The sequence below is a fragment of the Symphalangus syndactylus genome, chromosome 14 (assembly GCF_028878055.3).
Source record: "Symphalangus syndactylus isolate Jambi chromosome 14, NHGRI_mSymSyn1-v2.1_pri, whole genome shotgun sequence".
NCBI classification, from domain to species: Eukaryota; Metazoa; Chordata; class Mammalia; order Primates; family Hylobatidae; genus Symphalangus; species Symphalangus syndactylus.
Window position 1 is genome coordinate 104,343,721 of NC_072436.2, and position 21,537 is coordinate 104,365,257.

General features: G+C 42.4%; 1 protein-coding gene across 9 annotated transcripts in view; it reads right to left on the minus strand.

Moving 5' to 3' along the window:
* VIT (vitrin) overlaps positions 1-21,537 on the minus strand; it is a 117,395-nt gene that overhangs the window by 89,826 nt on the left and 6,032 nt on the right. For all 9 annotated transcript variants that reach the window (XM_063618151.1, XM_063618150.1, XM_063618149.1 and 6 more), the window contains exon 2: positions 7,305-7,374. In XM_063618151.1, coding sequence (XP_063474221.1) covers positions 7,305-7,356 — 52 coding nt within the window. In that variant the 5' untranslated portion in view covers positions 7,357-7,374. The remainder of the gene's footprint in view (positions 1-7,304; positions 7,375-21,537) is intronic.

Consider the following 21,537-nt stretch of genomic DNA (forward strand, 5'->3'; position numbering starts at 1 on the left):
AAAATTTCTCTTTCAGAAAAAAAATTTCTCTCACTTCACTCTCTCCCTCTCTGATGTGACAATCAGGACAGTTAAAATATTGATTTTTAAAATTTATTGTATAATGCATAGAGAAAATATAAATGAATAAGCTTGAAACTATGTTTAATCTTACTAGTGTTAAAAATGCAAGCTAAAGCAAAATGAGGGGGTGTTTTCCCATATCATGCTAGTAAATATGGAACATAAAATTATATTTAATCCTGGCAGGGATTTGAGATTAGGGCTTTCCTGAACACTGTTGGTGAAGTATAAGCAGGCAGGGCCATTCTGGAAAGCAATTTCAAGAGCCTTAAAAACTTATATTCTTTGACCTAGAAAACAAACTCCTAGGAATATATCCCAAGTTATAATCAGAGGTATAGACAAAGATTCATGTAAAAAAATGCTCATTAGAGCATTATTTCTAATGGATCTGGAACTAATAAAATGTTGAAAACGTGCCAACAATGGGAAATCCTAGGCATTTATTACAAATGGTGTGTAGTAGAATATTAAATTACCTGTGAAGTGTTCAGCTCTAACCTTAAGAATGACTCTGACAAGGTTAAAATATATGCAGATAAATAACTGGAACAAATATACTAAAATGTTAATGGAGGAATTATTATTTCCATTTTATGTTTTCTGTATTTTCCCCTTTTACATTTGTATTTAATATAAAATATATATTTTATATAGACATAATTTATATAATTAGAATCTTATATAAATGAGAAATAACTGATATAATTACAAAAAACAATTATTTTTTAGTCTGGTCATATTGAAATCATATAGATTTATAATAATGAAAATTGCTTTCTAAAATTATTGGCATGATTAATCTGTGCGCATGTTTTCCAGTTTTCCTGTCAGTAATGAATTATAATCAGAATCCACATTATGTTCAAGAAAAGACATGAAATACCAGAACATCTGATCAATGATAAAATCAGTGGGTACTTACTGAATATTTGTATACCTAGAACTTTTATAGACATGCCTCATTCTAGCCCATAAACTTCCTGTTAGATCTTTTTGGAGACCCTCTATTTGGTAACATAGGTAGTATCCACAATGCCTTCTTGAAAACCGATTTATAAAGCAGATCATTTAAACATAGTTCAGGTTTCCCTGATGCTTTAATTTAGGATTATATACTCAATGAAACATTTAGCATCAAATAAGTCAGAACTTCATAGCAAAGCCATGACAGCTTATTCTCTGCAATCATGTAAATCATAAAATTATGCTTCAAATCATAAGATATTTAAAGCTAGGAGGAGCTTTGGAGGTCATCCTTTATTTTATAGAAAGGAAACCGGAGCCAGTTTTAACCCCGTGGCTAATGCTGCAGTCATTTGGGGGAAGAAGTTGGAACCAGAAATGCGAGTTTGCCGGCTACAATGTTGGCCTCTTTCCTCCACTTGCTCCCTGTCAGTGCACACGTGGATTATAAACAATATTCCAATGACAATAAGCAGTATAAAACTCTGCTCTATCATGCATTGAAACATATCTAAAGCAAGCATGCTACCTCTTAAATATATTAACTAAACACATTAAACACTTAATTAACATTAATTTAGAGAGCTTTTGAGGGATCCTTGGATGGCTCCAATACCTTAAAAATCCAGCATCCTTAAGGACAATTATTTGTTTAGCAATATTTATTGAGTGCCTATGATATGTGGTGAGCACTAGAGATCCAACACTGAGCATGACACAGCTCCCGCCTTCAGTGAGTTAACAGATAGATTTTGGAGAGCCAGAAAAATGACAAGGCCAATATCTTGCTGCTATGGTGAGAATAAACACAGGACACCAAGGAAGTGCATAGGAAGATGGCCCAACCTAAAGGGGGTGGAGGGAAGCTTCCTGGAGGATAGCATGTTTTGTGGGAGGGGGTGTGGGGATGTCAGTGAGAGGAAGAGCATTCCAGGAAAGGGAACGGCATGTTCAAAGGCTTGTAGGTGAGAAATGATGCATTCCCCAGGGAAATCAGAAGTTCAGTGCCAGAGTAGGGGCTACGGTGAGTGACAAGAGCAGGGGAGGAGAGCAAGAGCCTTATCAGGAAGGCCCCACAAGCAAGGCACTTGAAGAAACTTGCGCTGCATCCTGAAGGCAAAGGGAAAACACTGAGTTTGCATGGAGAGCAACAGAGTGGAGGTCAGATGTGGGCTTTAAGAGATTAATAGGGTTGTGGTAGAAAATGAGGTAAAGGCATAAGGATTTGGGGCAGGGAGGCCATCACAGCACCCAGAGGAGGGGTAGGGGGACTTAAGCAAATGGCCCTGAGGTGGAGACACGTGAGCAGAGGAGAGAGCTGGCAGGGAGGCAGACACGTGAGGACCTAGAGAGGGGACTATGTGAACGCAAGCCTCCTTGTTTTTCATTAATAGAGTGATTTATTATTCTCCCCAGCTTCATTAAGGTATAATCGACAAATAAAAATCGTCTATATTTATGATGTCTTGATATATGTGTACATTGTGAAATGATTCAATCAAGCTAATTAACATAGCCATCACCTCACATACTTAACAATTTTTATGTGTGTGGTGAGTGCATTTTAACTATACTGTCTTAGCAAATTTCAAGTAAACAATGCAGTTTTATAAGCTGTAGTCACTGTGCTGTACATTAGATCACCAGAACATATTCATCTTATAACTGAAAGTTTGAACCTTTTTTTTTTTTTTTGAGATGGAGTCTCACTGTCATTGCCCGGGCTGGAGTGTAATGGCGCAATCTCAGCTCGCTGCAAGCTCTGCCTCCTGGGTTTCAGCAATTCTCCTGCCTCAGCCTCCCAAGTAGCTTAGATTACAGGCGCCCGCTACCATACTTGGCTAATTTTTGTATTTTTAGTAGAGACGGGGATTTCGCCATGTTGGCCAGGCTGGTCTCGAACTCCTGACCTCAGGTGATCCACCCACCTCGGCCTCCCAAAGTGCTGGGATTGCAGGCATGAGGCACCACGTCTGGCCTGAAAGTTTGTACCCTTTGACCAGCATCTCCCTATTTCCCTGGCTCCCCAGCCCCTGGAAACCATTGTTCTACTTTCTGCTTCCATCAGTTTGGCTTTTGTAGATTTGATACAGTATGTAAATGAAATCATACGGTATTTGTCTTTCTGTGCCTGGTTTATTTCACTTAGTATAACATCCTTCGGTACATTTACATTGTAAACGATAGGATTTCTTTTTTTTAAGGCAGAATAATATTCCATTGTGTATGTACAGTGTGAGCTAAGGGCCCAATTACATTCTTCTGCATATGGATATATTATTTTCCCAATAACATTTACTGAAGAGATTGTTCTTTCCCCATTGTGCGTTCTTGTCACCTTTGTTAAAAATCAGTTAACCATAAATGTGTGGGTTTATTTCTGGACTCTTTATTTTGTTCCATGGGTTTATATGTCTGGTTTTATGCCAGTACCATGCTGTTTTGATTACTATAGATTCGTAGTGTATTTGGTGGGTATTTGATGCCTCCACCTTTGTTCTTTTTGCTCAGGATTGCTTTGGCCTTTTGGAATCTTTTCTGTTTCCATATGAATTTAGAATTTTTTTTCCAAATTTCTGTGAAAAATGCCATCAGAATTTCAATAGGGATTACACTGAGAATTGCATTGAAGAATCTGTAGCTTGCTTTGGATAGTATAGGCATTTTAACAATATTAATTCTTCCAATCCATGAACATGGAATATCTTTCCATTTATGTACATCTTCTTTAATTTTCTGCATCTTTTTGTGTGTGTGTGTCAGTCAGGGCCTCACTCTGTCACCCACGCTGGAGTGCAGTGGCATGCTCGTGGCTCACTGTAGCCTCAATCTCCCTGAGCTCAGGTGATCTTCCCACCTCAGACTCCCCAGTAGCTAGGACTACAGTTACATGCCACCACACCTGGATAATTTTTAAAATTTTTTTGTAGATACAGGTTTTCTCCATGCTTTGCAAGCCAGTCTCAAACTCCTGGGCTCAAGTGATCTGCCCACTTCAGCCACGCAAGGTGCTGGGATTACAGGTGTGAGCCACTGTGCCTGGCCTCATCAATGTTTTATAATTTTCAATGCACAGATCTTTCACTTCTATGGTTAAATTTATTCCTAAGTAGTTTTTTTTGATACTGTCGTAAATGAGATTGTTTCTTTGATTTCTTTTTCAGATAGTTCATTGTTAGTGATAGAGGTGCTACAGATTTTTGTACGTTGATTTTGTGTTCTATAACTTTACTGAATTCATTTATTAGTTCTAACAGGCTTTTGGTGGAGTCTTTAGGGCTTTCTGTATATAATATCATATTATCTGCAGAGGAAATTTTATTTCTTTTTCAGTTTGAATGTCTTTATTTCCTTTCCCTGCCTAATTGCTCTGGGTAGGACTTCCAGTACTATGTTGAACAGAAGTAGCAAAGGTGGGCATCCTTGTCTCATTTCTGATCTTAGAGGAAAAGCTTTTAGCTTCTCACTATTGATTACGATATTAGCTGTGGCCCTGTCATACATGGCCTTTATTGTGTTGAGGTACAGGGGTCTCCTTTTTCTACTTTGGTTTCTTGCTATCTGAATAAGCAAGTCAGAAGGGCAAGGGCAGGCTGAGAAAGGCAGGGGACGAAAGACAGCCAGATCTTCCTTTCTTGGTTCTGTGATGCTGGGAACTTGCAGAAGGTGAAATGGCCTCAGAGTTTGTTTGTTTGTTTTATTTGTTTGACTAAAGCCTATTCCTAACCTCTTGTCCCACCCTCAACCCATTCTTGTGTTAGAAACCTACCAGCTTGTATGTTAGAATGAAAAGAGAGGTAGTCTCCCAAAGGGGCAAGGTGGAAATGAAGGACCTTGTGCTTTCAAGTTGTAGTTCCCCAGTGTGCTAGCCCATTTTTTTGTTTGCTAAAGCAAGCCAGGCATATAGAGCAATTGTAGAGGCAGTGCTGGGATGGTTGACCCCTGGAACTTGCCCAGTCTCTGAGGACAATAGCAATGGTTGGGGGAGGGCTCCTGGTCCAGGTACCTAGAAGTTCCTCAGGGCTTCTCATGGCCATCTGACAGGAGCCAAGGAATAGTGCCACTGGCTCCTGAGAGTGCCTGCTATCCTTGAGGACCTATCCAAAGTGAAGAGAGGGCATTGTGTGTGGCCTTTTCTTTGGCTCCAGGAGAAAGTAGCTTACCTGAGAGACAAGTAGCTTGGACAGAGCTGCCCCTAGGTCTCTGGCAGCCGTGTTACATAGGGTTGGGTGATTAATAGCTCAAACATATAATCTGCAGGAAGCTCTGAGAAGATGAGTGACTTGACAAAATTGGCAAGTTGATGGTGGAGTCAGGACTAGAACCCATATCCTCCTTTTGACTCCTGGTCCAATATTCCTTCCACCATGCCTGGAGCCCCCTTGCCTTCCCAGCTGTATTACTTTCTTCTCTTCCAGTCCCCAGTTCTGCCAGGTACACACCCTCTGAACAGACCTTAAGTACTCTCATTATATTATGGGTTGAATTAAGTACCCCCAAATTTATATGTTGAAGTCCTAAGCCCCCGTATCTTAGAATGTGACCTTATTTGGAAATAGGCTCATTGCAGATATAATGTTAAGTTAGGATGAGGTCATAGTGGAGTAGGGTGTGCCTCTAATCCAATATGACTGATGTCATTATAAAAAGGGAAATTGTGCAGACAGACACAACTACAGAGAGAATACCATGTGAAGATGAAGGCAGTGATCAGGGTGATAGATGTACAGGCCAAAAAACATCAAAGATTGCCAACAAACAGCCAGAAGCTAGGAGAGAGACATGGAACAGATTCCTCCCTTGCAGCCCTCTGAAAGAACCAACCCTCTTGAAACTGATGTTGGACTTCTAGTCTCCAGAAGGTGGAGAGAATGGGTTTTTGGTGTCCTAATCCACCCAGATTGTGGTGTTTTGTTACAGCAGCCCTGGTAAACTAACAGGCTGTCTGAAAGGCTTCTGTGCTCCTTCCTGGCAGTAGTTTCACAATGCTCCACAGGGTTACTCTACCTGACAAGGCCATGGCACAGTGGGGCCAAGCTTAATGGAAGACTACCCTTGGGCTTGGCCCTGAACCCCTCAGCACTTCATTTGAGCGCTTCTAGTTGACCTACTGCTCTTCAAGGGCCTATCCAAGATTGCATACTCTGGTGATAATGGGTTTTTTTTAAAAAAATAATCTATGGGCCGGGTGCAGTGGCTCATGCCTGTAATCCCAGCACTTTGGGAGGCCGAGGCGCGTGGATCACAAGGTCAGGAGATCGAGACCATCCTGGCTAACATGGTGAAACCCCGTCTCTACTAAACATACACACACACGCGCGCGCGCGCACACACACACACACACACACACACACACACACACACACACACACAGATTAGCCGGGCGTGGTGGCGGGAGCCTGTAGTCCCAGGCTGAGGCAGGAGAATGGCATGAACCCGGGAGGCAGAGCTTGCAGTGAGCCGAGATTGCGCCACTGCTCTCCAGCCTGGGCAAGAGAGTGATTCTGTCTCAAAAAAAAAAAAAAAAAATCATCTCTGGCCGGACGTGGTGGCTCACGCCTGTAATCCCTGCACTTTGGGAGGCTGAGGCGGGCGGATCACGAGGTCAGGAGTTTGAGACCAGCCTGGCCAGCATGGTGAAACCCAGTTTCTACTAAAAATACAAAAATTAACCTGGCATGGTGGCATGCGCCTGTAATCTCAGCTACTTGGGAGGCTGAGGCGGGAGAATGGCTTGACCCTGGGAGGCAGAGGTTGCAGTGAGCCGAGATCACTCCACTGCACTCCAGCCTGGGCGAGAGAGTGATTCTGTCTCAAAAAAAAGAAAAGAATCATCTCTAAAATCCTGAGTTGCCAATGCTATAGGTAGAGCCATGTCAGCGGTAAGAATTTTTGTTTGTTTTTTTGTGAAATTAAGAAATAAGAAGATCCTTAAATTTAGAATCGGCAAATATGCTGTATCTGAAATACTTGCTAATTGCTGAGGAATACACAAGATATGTGTGTGTATGTGTGTGTGCAATAGGTAATATACCAAGACATATGTGTAATACATATACGGTATTTGCTTTACATAAAAACTTATACATATGCATCCTGAATTTGATCTTTGCTTAACATTCTTACTTAAAACATCTCTTTAAAATGTTTCTTATAAAACGATACACTGTATTGTTTATATGCTCTGTCTTGGTTTAAAACTTTTCTTGGCTGGATTCTTTGGATCTTAGGAAAATGTTAAAACGGTATCCAGATACACACATAAAAGTACTTACCAAGGAACATTTCAATAACAGATGCCTTCATAGTGAGAACAACAGTCCTCATAAATATCAGTATGACACCCTGGAGAGAAAGAAACAATAACATCATCATATTTCAGCCAGGGGTTCTGATTTCGATGCACAGAGTGTGTGGGGATGGGCTGCATCATTTTGCATTGCCCTCTGGAGTCCTACGATTCCAGGCTATAGATTTCCATAAGCAGCACATAGAGATGTCAGTGGCTGACCTTGCTGGTGCCCAGATATGCTATTCTCAGTTAGAAAGCCTATTCTGGCCACCAGCCTCCAATTCTTCAAATATTTGATGTTTACTTAGAACTGAAGAGGAAATAACTCTACAATTTTGAGAATATGTCCAAGAAGTCTTCTAATTAGGATGAAAGCCACATTTATGGCATTCAGAAAACATATTTAGATTACAATTATTAATACTTCACTATTCATTCAATAAATATTTATTAAACTCCTATTATATGGCTACATTTTGTTAGAAAGTGCTAAAAATTGAATTAAAAAACAATTCTCACCCTTGAAAGACTTACAGTTTAATACAGGTGGGAAAACATAAGTGGACACAAATAATCATGTTAAATTGCATAAGAGAAGGTTAAGGCCTCATAAGAGAGTGTAAGGGGAAATTTATAGAGCAATGGTTCTCAAACTTTGCTGCATATTATTTAATAGTATCACCTGGGAGTTTAAAAAAATCCTGATGCCCAGGCTGTACCCCAGACCAATTGAATAAGACTGTCTTGGGTTGGGGTCTAGTTAATTAAGTTTTTAACAACTTCTTGAGTAATTCCAACACGCATCCAAGTTTGAGAAACAGTGGTTTTGAGTCGGGCTTCTTAAATCTTTTTTTTTTTTTTTTTTAGATGTAGTCTCTCTCTGTCACCCAGGCTGGAGTGCAGTGGTGTGATCTTGGCTCACTGCAACCTCTGTCTCCCGAGTTTAAGCAATTCTGTGCCTCAGCCTCCCAAGTAGCTGGGATTACAGGCATGTGCCACCATGCCTGGCTGATTTTTGTATCTTTAGTAGAGACTGGATTTCACCATCTTGGCCATGTGGTCTTGAACTCCTGACCTTGTGATTCACCTGCCTCGGACTCCCAAAGTGCTGGAATTACCAGTGTAAGCCCCCGAGCCCAGCTGGCTTCTTAAATCTTAATGTGTATACTCATCACCTGGGGCTCTTGTTAAAGTGCAGGTTCTAATCCAGTAGGTGTGGGGTAGTGCTAGAGATTCCCCAAGAGCCAGAAATTTTAGGAGAGAGACTATGGCAGCCATGGGAATAAGAGAAAGCCTCATAGAGATGGTAGCAACCGAGTCAACTTTGAAGAATGATCAGACTTTGAACATGCAGAAATAGGAGAGAAGTGGCTCCAAGTGGGGGAACAGTGCCAACACAGACCCAGACGTTGGAGAGTGCAATAGATATGAACATGCTGATGATCTATAAGGGAGTTTCTCATTTTTCTGTTAAGGCTATGAGGACACTGTCAAAGGTTTACTGATACTACTATTAATTGAGTATATTCTGTGCATTCTGTATTGTTTTGAATCCACACCATACGTCACCATGGTAGGTTTTATGATCCTCATTGAACAGATGAGGAAACTAAGACTTAGAGAAGGTAAATGTCATAACCGTGGTCCAAGGTGGTGAATAGGATTAGAATGGAGGTAAAAGTGGGTGGAGGAATCTGCCCTGGGCACAGGCAATAAGGGAGAAGTTTGTAGAGAATGAAAAGACTTAAAGTTGGTCTGCTTTTTATTATCCTTATGAGCTAGCAATTTTAAACAATGTCAGTGGTAGTAAAACACTCCTCCCCTCTGGGCACATGGCTTCCACTCTACCCCCCCTCCCTCCAGTGCCACGGCTGTGTGGCCCAAAGGTGACATTCATAACTCTACCCTCTGCTGTGTTCAGTGGTGTACTGGTTAAAAAAAACAAGAGATAAAAGCCCTGATTTGCAGAGGTTGTCAATTTCTGTGGTAGCAAATCCTCCTACCATGGCTGATTTTGAAGCCACCAAAGTGACATCACTGAATGGAGATCTAGAAAGAGATAATCACAATCTAGTACTAGCTAGGCCCAGTATAAGCTTATATCCAATATTTGATACACCACTATGCGTATTTATTAATAAAAAGCAATTATTAGATTATGGGTTGAGATAGTATACAAGTACTCAATGCAATTAAAGTTGTTTAGTATATGAAAGCTTTATTACAAGCAATTAAATTAAGCAGGAAGAGTAACCCCAAACAGAACTGATCACTTTGTTAATTTCCAACAACAACTGCAATGTGTTAAATTTCCCAGTTAAGGTAGTTAGCCACTGCTTACGTCTTTAGCTTCAAAATAAAAACAAAATCACATATACAATCTGTTTGGCAACTTGATGTTTAAGTAGCCAGATTATATTTTGGAAATAGTGTGATAACAGGTACTTTTTTTGTTTTTTATTAACTCGAGAAACTCCAGAACAATTTATGTATCTTCAAGCCTGAGTGTTTAACTTTCCCATTGGATAAATGCAGTATGCCAAGTTGTCCTATTGGACCCACCTATGCAGCCCCATTAATTGGCTGTTACCACTCAACATTGCAGATTTCATCTGAGTTATCCTTAACTTCTCTTTCTCGTACACCCCACATGCTCTCCACCAGCCAATCCTGTTGGCGCTACATTCAAAGTCTATCCAGAAACTGACCATTTCTCAGCATCTCAGCATTACCAATGCCATCTGTGGCAGGCTCTGCCCTGTCCCACCTAGATTATTGCAATTAGCCTCATAACTAGGCGGTTCCCTTCTTCCTTTGTCCTCTGCAGTCCGCAGAGCAGCCAGCATGATCCTATTCAAAGTAAATCGGTTCATGGCATTTCTCGGTTGACACTCTACAGTGGCTCCCTGTCTTACTCAGAAGAAAAGCCGAAGTCTTTAAAAGTGGCTCAAGACCCTGCTTGATGTGGCCTCCGTCAACCCTTCTGTTCTCATTTCTCACTATTCTCCTGCTCAATTAGTAATCTTCAGCCACACCGGCCTCTTGGCTGTTTCAGGAACACGTCTTACCTCAGGGTCTCTGCACTTGTTGCACTACGTTTTCCTCTGGCTGGATGCCATTCCCCCGGATAAGCACATGACTTGCTGCCTCATTTCTTTCAAATCTTTGCTTAAATGTTATCTGTCATGAGACATTCCCTAGTTATCCAATTTAAAATCACAATCCCCCTCCCACCTCACCCACCACCAACGAATATACCCTATCCCTTTCCTACTGTCTTTTTCTCGACTGACTTATCACTTCTGACATACTTTATACTTTACTTATTTTATTCTTTTATGGTGTTCCCCACTATAATGCAAGCTCCAAAAGGGCAGGAATTTTTATTTGACTTTTCGAGTTCTCAGTAAATATGTGTTGAATCAGTGTGTGAATAATGAGGGCTCCGCATTTTCCCTAGGAAATTTAAAGAGGAAACAAAACAAAGGGAAGACAATCTTATGAATACATTAGAAACTACTGAATTATTCACTTTATTTGATTGATTGATTGATTGATTGATTGAGACGGAGTCTCACTCTGTCACCCAGGCTGGAGTGCAATGGTGCAATCTCAGCTTGCTGCAACCTCCACCTCCCAGGTTCAAGCAATTCTCTGCTTCAGCCTCCCGAGTAGCTGGGATTACAGGCACCTGCCACCATACCTGGCTAATCTTTGTATTTTTAGTATAGACGGGGTTTCACCATGTTGACCAGGTCGGTCTGGAACTCCTGACCTCATGATCTACCCGCCTCAGCCTCCCAAAGTCGGGGATTACAGGTGTGAGCCACCACCCCCGGCCAAATTCTACACTTTAAATTGATATTTTATGGTATGTGAATTATATGTCAATAAAAACTAATAAAGCAGTATTGATACTATTGTTAATCAACAAACAAAACCAAAGGGAAGGCAGAGAGCAGAGAGAAGTGCTCTCAGATCTGTCCTACAACTCTAGAGTCACGATGGACATGACCTTTAGAAGCTGGAATGAATGGATAAAAACCAACCGGATTCCGGGAGATGCTCTAATCCCTGAGATCTCACCCAAGTGTTGGCTTATCAATAATGGAACCTGACCAGAATCACTCTAGTGTCTTAGAATACTTGAAGCTTCTTTCTCACCACTGCAATTTCTATGCTTGCTTGGTCTGTTTACTCAAGCACTTAAAATGTAAATGCGCCTTTTGAAATGTGTGAAAAAAAAATCAAACCCTCTCTCAGCCATTGCCAAGGCTGAGCATGAGGACTGCCACCAGCACCATTAAGCAGTTTCTGCAGGCAGTCCAACGTCACAGAGCTGTGGGGCACATAGTAATGCTGGAGCCCTAATTCCTCATGTGCTCACCCAGGTTCTAACAAAAACTGAACAATAGGGGCTTCCAAAAGAATGTGTTACTGATTCACTAATTTATGGATTGTGCCATGAGATATGACATAAAGAATCCCAAATATGTAGTTCTGGTGAGGCAAATGAAGCCTGGTTGTGAAAAAAGAGTATACATTAGTGTAAGTGGTTTAGCACAACAAATTTCATTAGATCTCTCTTTCTGCCCACAGTTAGAAGAGAGCAAGTTGGTAATAAATAATAACATCGCTTTATATTTATATAGTTTTTCACAGAGTTTTAAATAAAGTGACTTTGTGTGCATTTCTAGAGTTGTCTATTTTGTTCACTGTTCAGTTTCTAGAACCTGGAATAGTGTTTGGTAGTGGGCACAACAATACACGTTTGCTGGGAAAATGAGTAAATATAAACTTGTTCTTCACAGTAAACTTGTGCAGGATGTGGAGTATGCACAATTCTCATTTTAAAGATAAGGAAACTGAGGTCTGCAGTGGGTAAGTGGCTTATTCAAGGTCACATACCCAAAGTCAAGCCTGGGTTTCATGGCTCCTGATCCTGTACCCTTCTTTCTACTCCTTGTGTCTAAGACAATCTGCAGGTTGCATCTTGTTAAGATTGAAAAAGCAAAATGGACTTTTCTTAAATCTCTGCATCAAAATGCTTGAGATTTACAGATAAGGGGCAAATTGCTCATCAGTTAAAGATGTATGAGAAGAATGCACTTTGTCAGATGTGGAGGAAGTGTAAAAAGGCAAAGAAAGAGAAAAGTAATTTAAGCAGGGAAAATAAAGACCACAGTGAGAAGAAGACACTTGGTAATGTTCAGCTCTGGTGACCAGGAAGTGTAAAAATTAAAGCAAGTCCATTGGGAATTGAATGTGGCAATGCATGCAAAAGCAACTTGGAGAAAGAATGACTAAAATTAAAAAGACTCATACTACTAAGTGTTGGTGAGAATGTGGAGGACTGGAATAATTGCTAACAGGAATGTAAAATGGTACAACTAATTTGGAAAACAGTTTGGTAGTATCTCGAAAAGTTAAGAAGCTAAATATATTCCCACCATACGTTGCAGCCATTTCACTCCCAGGCATTTTCCCAAGAGGAATGAAAGTATATGTCCATACAATGACTTCTGCATGTATATTTTTAACAGCTTTGTTTCTCATAGCTCCAAACTGGGAACAATGCAAAATCTATCAACAGATAAGTGGAAAAACACATTGTGGCTTATCTATACAATGGAATACTACTTAGCAGTAAAAAGGAATGAATTATTGATACATAATATAAATGAATCTCAAAATAATTATGTTAAGTGAAAGCAGTCAGACAGAAAAGTACATTCTGTTCAATTTTACATTCATATCATTACATTACATCTAGAAACTGTACTCTATAGTAACAAAGAGCACATCAGTGATATCCAGGAGCCTGGAGAGTGGGAGTGGAGAGTCCTGGAGACATAAAGGCCGAAGTAAAAGATGACAAATGAACACATGAAAAATTTGGGGATGAATATGTTCATTATCTTGCAGTGGTGATGGTTTCACAGTATTCATATGCCAAAACTTATCAGACTCTATACTTTAAATATATATATTCTTCATGCCTAGAGAGTGGGAGGAGTGTTCACTAGAACTCAATAACAGTGGTTGTGTCAGGGAAAGAGAACTGGGTAAGTGGTGATCAGAGATGGGAAGGAGTCTTACCATTTTGTCCTATTTAAATCTTTACCCTGTGCATATATGTTAATAAATCCAACATTAGTAAAATATAAAAATGAAATAATGAAAAAACTCTTGAAATTGAAAGGGACACTTAAGAAGTATTGTTGTTATCATTGTCACTTCTACCACCAAATTTAGCAGCGATTCAATTAACATAAACCAGATAGAGTCTGCAGAGCTTCATTATATGTGGTCTGTTAGGAAGATTTAACATATACAGACAATGTTAATCTCAAATGGGAGGCTGCAGCAATCTCCTAACTCACTCTTGCTCCTTGCTCCAGATCACTCTTTCTTTCAGTTGGAAAGGATCAGCTTCCTAAAGCACAGGTCTGATTGTGCATTCACCTGTTCAGAATTCTTCTTCATAGTCCACTCATTCTCTACAGAATAAAGCTCAAATTCCTTAGTGAGGCATTACAAACTCTTCATGAAATGGCCTGCCTTCCCTTTCAACACCATCTCACTGCAATTCTCCTGAGTAATCCTCTCTTTTGACCCCAGCACACCTGGGCTTTTGGTCTTTTCTCCACACTCTGCATGTCAGTACCTTGGCTCACATTCACATTATTGTTCTATCTGGACTACTTTACCAACCCTCACCACAAGCCCATCCATCTTTCAAGCTTCAGCTCCTGGGCCACCTCTTCTATATAAATCACCCTGATTTCCTAAAACCAAAATTCATCTTCTTTCATGCATCCATTAATCATTCAAAAATAAAAGTATACGTACTATGTGCCAGGCAGAGAGAAACAAGATGCAGGTCTTGGCATCAAGTTGCTTTGAGTCTTCCTGCGGGAGACTGGCATGCATGCATCATAACTAACATTTGCTGAGCATATACTAAGTGTCAGTAATATATTAACTCATTTAATCTTCACAACAAGCCGATGAGGTAGAGACTATTTCTTGCCTTCATTTTAGAGGTAAGGAATTGGAAGCATGCAGAGGTTACGGACTTTCCAAGGCTAGGAAGAAGAGGAGCTGGATTCAAACCAGATGCTCTAAGTCCAGAATCTCTGCATTTCCCCCATTGCCATAGCTGTTTCATAGTACGTCCATTTACTCCATCTTCATTCTAACTTAATTGACCTGAGTTGACATCGATATTGTTTTATTTATTTATTTTTGAGACGGAGTTTCGCTCTGTCACTCAGGCTGGAGTGCAGTGGTGTGATCTGGGCTCACTGCAGCCTCCACCTCCTGGGTTCAAGCAATTCTCCTGCCTCAACCTCCCAAGTAGCTGGGATTACAGGCATCCACCACCACACCTGGCTAATTTTTGCATTTTTAGTACAGATGAGGTTTCACCATGTTGGTCACGCTCGTCTCGAACTTCTGACTTCAGGTGATCTGCCTGCCTCGGCCTCCCAAAGTGCTGGGATTACAGGTGTGAGTCATTGCGCCTGGCCCAATATTGTTTTAAAGGTTTCCAAGTGACTCTACTGTGCAGACAGCATTGGGAACCTCTGCTACTAGGGGTGCAGTGATGGCAAAAGGGTGGATGGGCACATATGCCTGAAACATGGGGACTGGGAGGGGCTCGAATTTATTTAATTAGCAGGTTGGAAAACAATGAATGAGTGAACAGGAAAGGACAGGACCCAGAGACAGAGGAGCTTCAGAACTGGGAGTTGTTCAGCCAGGCTGGGAGAGGAATCAGACTGTCAGAGAGGGATGAAAGGCCATGTCAGCCTTGAATGTCATGCCTAAAGAATGTGGAACTGATCCTTTAGGCAACAGGGAGACATGGAGGGCTTAAAAATTACTTTTGCATTCATCATTTTTAATAAGCCCCCTAGGGGCTTACTTGAGCCACTCGCTTGGAAAAAAATCAGCCCTAGTAGACATGTAGAATTTATGTAATGTTGGTGTTTGTCTGATCTACAATGCTACATGGGGGAGCACCGAACCATACTCTTTGTCCATGAGGTAGAAAGAGCCAGTGTCCATCTGGAAACATTTACTAGTTATAAGAGGCTTGTGCTGTGTTTCCAAAATGCCAAAAATCCCTTGAGGACAGACATCTCTGAATGGGGAGAGGCCACATCTGCAGCCTTGCTTTCTTCATCTCTGCCTGACCGTAAAGCCTCCTCCGCTTGTCAGTGGATGTGGGTTGATCTGGTGAAGATGGGAAAAGGAAGCTGGCACTAGGTGGGAGGTGGGGAGGTCCTTTAAATGTGGTGCTGGCCTCTATCTGTACATAAACCTTCGTACAGATGTATTCCTCTGGCCGAGGTCTGAAACACGGCATTTCCTGTTGCCACAAAACCAGGGACCACCTTAGGGTCATCATTACCATCCCCCAGGATTCTGTGAAAGAGAGAGAGAGTGCCAGAGGGGACAGTAGTTTTTCTTTCTTTCCTGATTTTTCTTCTCTTCCCAATTCTTCTTTACTTCCTTTTTTTTTTTTTTTCTAAAGAAATTCCAGCAGAAAATGGGAGCCAAATAGGTAAGGAAGGCAGGGGAAATTTTGCCTTTTCTCAATATGTTGGTTCCTAAGAATGCTCAAGGCTATTGAAGATGTGTTCTGAGTCAGGCCACATGGACTGGATGGACACTGTTGGTGGCCTAGGCAGAGCATTGTTTTCCCCTTCCTTCTTCCTAATAGAATCCCAATTTGGTAAACAAAATTAGTGCAGCCCAGACACTGAGAGGAAGCGGGTCCATCCACAGCTCCCGGGTGGATCCCAATTCGAGGCCTAAGGCAAGGATGGTTAGACATCCCCGCTTGCTGCCAATTGCTCCAGGCTTGGGCCCATCAGCACCAGGCCCTTGCCAGGTGATCATACTAGTTACTACTCCAGGTGGGCTGTGTCGTGGGTTGTAACAGACAGAATGGAAGGACTTGAAGCCTATGTTTTTTGGGGAGAGGATGACTCTCTTGTTGGAAATGAACAAGGGGGCAGGTTGTTGGGGGTCTGCTGGCTGCCATCTTGTGACCATGAGAAAAGTCCTGCCAAGGAAAATGGTAACTCAAGCGGAGAGAGGAGGGCAGCCAGGCAAATCACAGATAAATGAGTCAGAGCTATGATTTGTCTTGTGCCTGGGGGCTGGGCCTGCCCCTGGACTGTGTGTTATGTGAGATAATACATTTCCCTTTCACTTGGCTGGCAGCTGAAAAATTATTCCTAACTGCTACCTAACTCGCAGTGGCCGTCCATACAGTGGTTTTAACTAGAGAAGGCTATAATAATAGGGGTTTATACCAGAGTCTGCAGAGAGTTTTCTCACTAAACCGTTTTCTCATTTGAACCACCGAAGAGCCCCTTGGGGAGGTGAAATGGGCATTATAATTCCTATAATTCAGAGCAGGGAAGTGACTTGGCCAAAGTCACACAGCCCAGATCTCCAACTTAATATTGTGCTCTTTCTACCCTGCCAACTCCTTACACAGTTGTCACTGTAAGTTTCAAATGATTCCATGATTTGTTCTATAATACTATAATAAAATAAAAATGCCACTCTTCATGTGCATAGTACTTTTCACTTTTCAAAGCCTGGTTACATCTACAACTGAAGCAGCTCAATTATTATTGTCAGATGCAGAGATGACAGTCACTGAAATGTAAATGACTCAGCTGGTCAAAAGCTTGTGATCTAGCAAAAAAAGATAACTGAAGCCAATCGAGGTCTCCCTCAGGACTTTGGAATCGGGAATCTTCAGCTTCAGAAGCTGTGAGCACCAAGTTGCACATCACGTGGGGCCCTGAATAATGTGTATAAGAGGATGGTGAGAGAGATGGAGAGAATAAGTTTGTGGCCTGGGAGGAGCAGGGGCAGAAGATCCCTTCATTTCTCGCCACTTTCCAGGTCCCATTTCCAGTCTGAAGAAGGTCCAGCTGGACTCTGTCTCCTGTGCGTGATATTGATGTTTTTGGGCCTTCGACTTGAGGCAGTTTAAGCTGGTTTCTGTTTCCTGCAGCTTTGATTAAAACCCTTTTCATATTTATTGTTCTAATTATGTCCTGTTCCCCTGAAATGATTAGTAGTAAAATGAAAACATCAAAATGAACAGGACACATGTGCTTGTCTTTTGGTAGCATCAAAGCAGAAGGTCCCTAGAGAGGCTACCCCAACCCTGAAGCCAAGCTCTAGGAAGAAGTGTGGCAAGAAATCCTGTGAGCTGTCACAGCCACTGAGAAGGTCTGGGGTGCTCAGGAAATAAAAAGTGGAAGTGGGTGACCTTGAAACCATGCTGTCAGAATGTTGCTGTAGAGTTTCCTCATATATTTATGACAGTAGTTCACAACCAGAGGTGATTTGGTCCTGCAGGAGACATATAATAGTGTTTGGAGACTTTTTGGGTTGTCACAACTTTGACAAGAGAGGGGGATGCTGCTGGCACCTAGTGGGTGGAGGCCAGAGTAGAGATACTGCTGACCATCCTGCAATGCCCAGGACAGCCTCCACAACAAAGAAGTGCTCAGCCCCACAGGCCAATAGCGCCAGGGCTGAGAAACTGATTTATGAGAATGTTTATTTCTCGATGTATTTATGAGAAAGTTATGCTTACTGACATTCCAATCTAGGAACTTCCCATAAATATTCTATGTACTTTTGTGATCACTAGAATGTGTATCCCCTTCTCCAGGATCACCTTTCACCACCAATAGTCAGAGAAAATCCTGCAGCAAAGATGTTTCCTCACGGGCAGTTGGGTGGGGTTTAAGACCTCATCCATGTACACAGCTGATGTATGCCTGTGCCATTAGGTTCATTGATCCATGTGGCATGTTTCCACATGTCAGAAAAACAAAAAGGGAAAGCTTTTTTTGGTCGTGTGTTTCAGACCGTTATTTTGTACTGTGTTAGGAACCTGACATATGGTAATGCTTACCACATCCACAAAGGCTTCCACCAATGGTGATTTCTAGAGAGACTGCAAACAGTAATTACATTTCTGAAGTGGTAGTTTAGATCTTATATTGCCAGTGGGAAAAAATACTAGTTTGCAGTCATGCCCCAAATGAGCTCTAAAGAACCCCTTGCAAGAGTTATTTATCCTGTGTGATGGAAAGGGGCACGAAGATCAGTAAATCTAAAGGAAAGATGCTAGGACCTCAAAAAGACGAGGTGGGCCATGATTGCTCCGCTTAATTACCCTGGAAACCGTGAGTGGTTTAAAGATTCTCATGAAGCTTTGGAAGATGAGTTTCTCTCATCACAAACTTCTTTGCCTAATGTGTTTGACACTGTGGATTAGCCTTGCCTCCTCCCAGTTCTTCCCTTTGGGCTTTGAGGTTTGTAGTTGCCAAGGGGCCGTCTACTGTGAATTTGGAGCTGGGTGTTTGGTTCTGCTCAGCTGTGATCCCTAGAGCCTGGACTAGCCTGAACACTCTGTGCTTTTTGGTCTGCCTTCAATTCTGAAGCACAGCAAAACATTCTCAGGTCCGGCAAAACTTTCCAGCTGAGATGGGAAGGAAGATGAGGGTGCGTCTGCAAGATCCACACCCTCCCCTCTGCTTCTCGGTAGAGAATGGGCTCCTCTCAGATGACAGGGTTCTGAGAGGCAGACATGGGGCTGCCTCTCAGAAGCACATTCTTGAATCCCAGCAATCAGAGACCTGGGTAAAATGGAGGGTGTGGAGGATGGTGTCTGTGGCTCAGGAATTGTGGGCTGTGGAGGATTAAGCCTCAGGAATTTCCAGGGTCTAGTAGAAACAGAGTCATTTAGAAGCAGGAGACCTAGCTCTCCAAAGGCAGCCACCAAATGTCCTACTTCAGAGGCCTTCCTGGGAACAATCCCAGCTCTGAAGGAGCCCTCAGACTCTCCTGCAGGGCCCCCTGACTATTTTGGCCTGGATATATAGCGGCCTGTTAAATGAGACGGGATTGATCCCTTTGCTTTTCTTCCTGGGAAGTTTTAGAAGGTAGAGTTCATGCCCATAGTAATAACTGTCATTTGCTAAATGTTTACTATATGCTGCACATGGTACACAGGTGATTTTACTTAATTGTCATGGTGATACTATTGGGTAAGGACTATTGTTCCCATTCATCAGAGCAGGAAATTCAGACTTAAAGAACTTTAATAAACTGCCCAAGCTGGCGGGGAGTGGTGGTGGCTCATGCCTGTAATCCGAGCACTTTGGGAGGCCTAGGTGGGTGGATCACCTGAGGCCAGGAGTTTGAGACCAGCCTAGCCAACATGGGGAAACCTCAGCTCTATTAAAAATACAAAAATTAGCCGGGCATGGTGGCATGCACCTGTAATCCCAGCTACTCCTGAGGCTGAGGCAGGAGAATCAATCAAACCCGGGAGGCAGAAGTTGTAGTGAGCCGAGATCGTGCCACGGCACTCCAGCCTGGCAACAGAGTGAGACTCCAAAAACAAACAAACAAACACACAAATAAACAAACAAACAAAAAAACCTGCCCAAGCTTATAGAATAAATATGTAGCAGAACCAGAATTCTATCCCAAACCTCAAACACTTAACTCCATTTAACATCTAATTTTACCACTGTACAAGATGATTTTATCTTTCTTTTCATCTTGATGCCAATATCTCAGGCTTTTTGAGATACTTGGCTGACAATCGTTAAAACACACACTGTAAAGTACATACCTTGTATAATAAAGTGGTCTTAGTTACAAGGTTAAGCGATTTTTCAAGAGTCATATTTGAGCCTGAACTCACTCATAACTCTGTCTCACACACAAATGTTATTTAGGGTAAAATGATGCATCAGGCCTATTTTTAAGTGTAACCAGGCATAACACACCCATCTAAGTAAACATTCGCGTGTATTGTAATTGACTGTGTAATGGGATGTTAAAATAAGATGATCCTTTTGTCTTAGTTTCGGTTGAGGCCTCAAGACAATAGGTGCCAACCACTTCCATGTTCCAAAGTGGTCTCTTTGAAGCTCCTCTCACTATTGCCTGAAGTGGGCTGGGCGGGGGGGGGGGGTGGGGGGTAGGGGGCGGGGAATGGGGGGTGGGCGAGCCACCTGCTCCTCTTTTGCATCTAGGTAGGGGGAAGAGGAGGGAAAATGCCTACAACTTGTCTTTAAGAAATCTTTGCTGTCTTATCTCTGACTCCCTCTCTCAGCTTCTACAACCTCTTGCATGGAGAGGTCATCAGCCAGAGATCTTGGTTCTCAATCAGCTCCTTTGAAAAGCCAGCTTGGATGCCCAGTAACCCAATTTGAAGTGGCTGAGTAGTTGTGTCTCTGGGGCTGATGTCTGCCTCTGTGGACTTGGTGTCTGTCCCATGATTAAGTCCTCTACAGGAGAGGGGAAGAGCTTGTGGCAATCAGGACTCTCTGTGTGACAGAGTCAGCCTGGGGTTGTTTTCGCTCTGGTCTGAGTCAGGTGCATGGAGGGCTGAGGAGCCTAAGCAGAAAGCAGCCAGACAGAGCTTACCAGTTGCCCAAGGGCTGAGGGAGGAACTGTAAACCCCCAGCCAGAATGGATTTATTTCATAACGTCTAGGGAACTACAGGTGAGGAATCCCCAACGCAGTAGGGGAGGGTATCTTCACAGCACCCGTAGACATGCCCTATGGGAACAAGAAGCAGCTGTAAACCCCTGTGAAGCTCAGGGAACCTGGATGCTGGCTCACAACAGTACCAACTAGTGAGGCCTGTCCCTGCCTCTCACCTTTCCTCCCTGTACCCACTTCAACTCTGGACATGAAGAGACTACCATTGGTGGCCAAGGAGAAGAGAGGTAAAGGTACAAGGCAGAGAAAGAAAATTCAGTCATGCCCCCTTTCCACTGCAGAACGCGAGCCTGGATGTGGAGGATGAGACTTTAAGCTTGAATATCATCTTTACGTTTTTAAGGATCACCTAGTATTACGTACATGTTAATGACTGAATTAAGATTGTTTGGGAGTGGAATATGAACAAGGTCTTTTTTTAAAAAAAAAAATCCTCTGAGCATGGCCTGACAGATTTCATCCAGAGCAGAGGCAAGAACTGCCCCCTAGTGTGTGAGTGAGCAGTAGGCAGTGTCTGGGGGAAATTAAGGCATGTGAGGATGGCACACTCTGTGTCTGCTTGTCCAAAGCACACTCTTGGGCTTCCCTTTCCTGCTCCTTCAGCTTGCTGCAGACACACTGGCCTCCCAAGCATAGTTCCACTCAG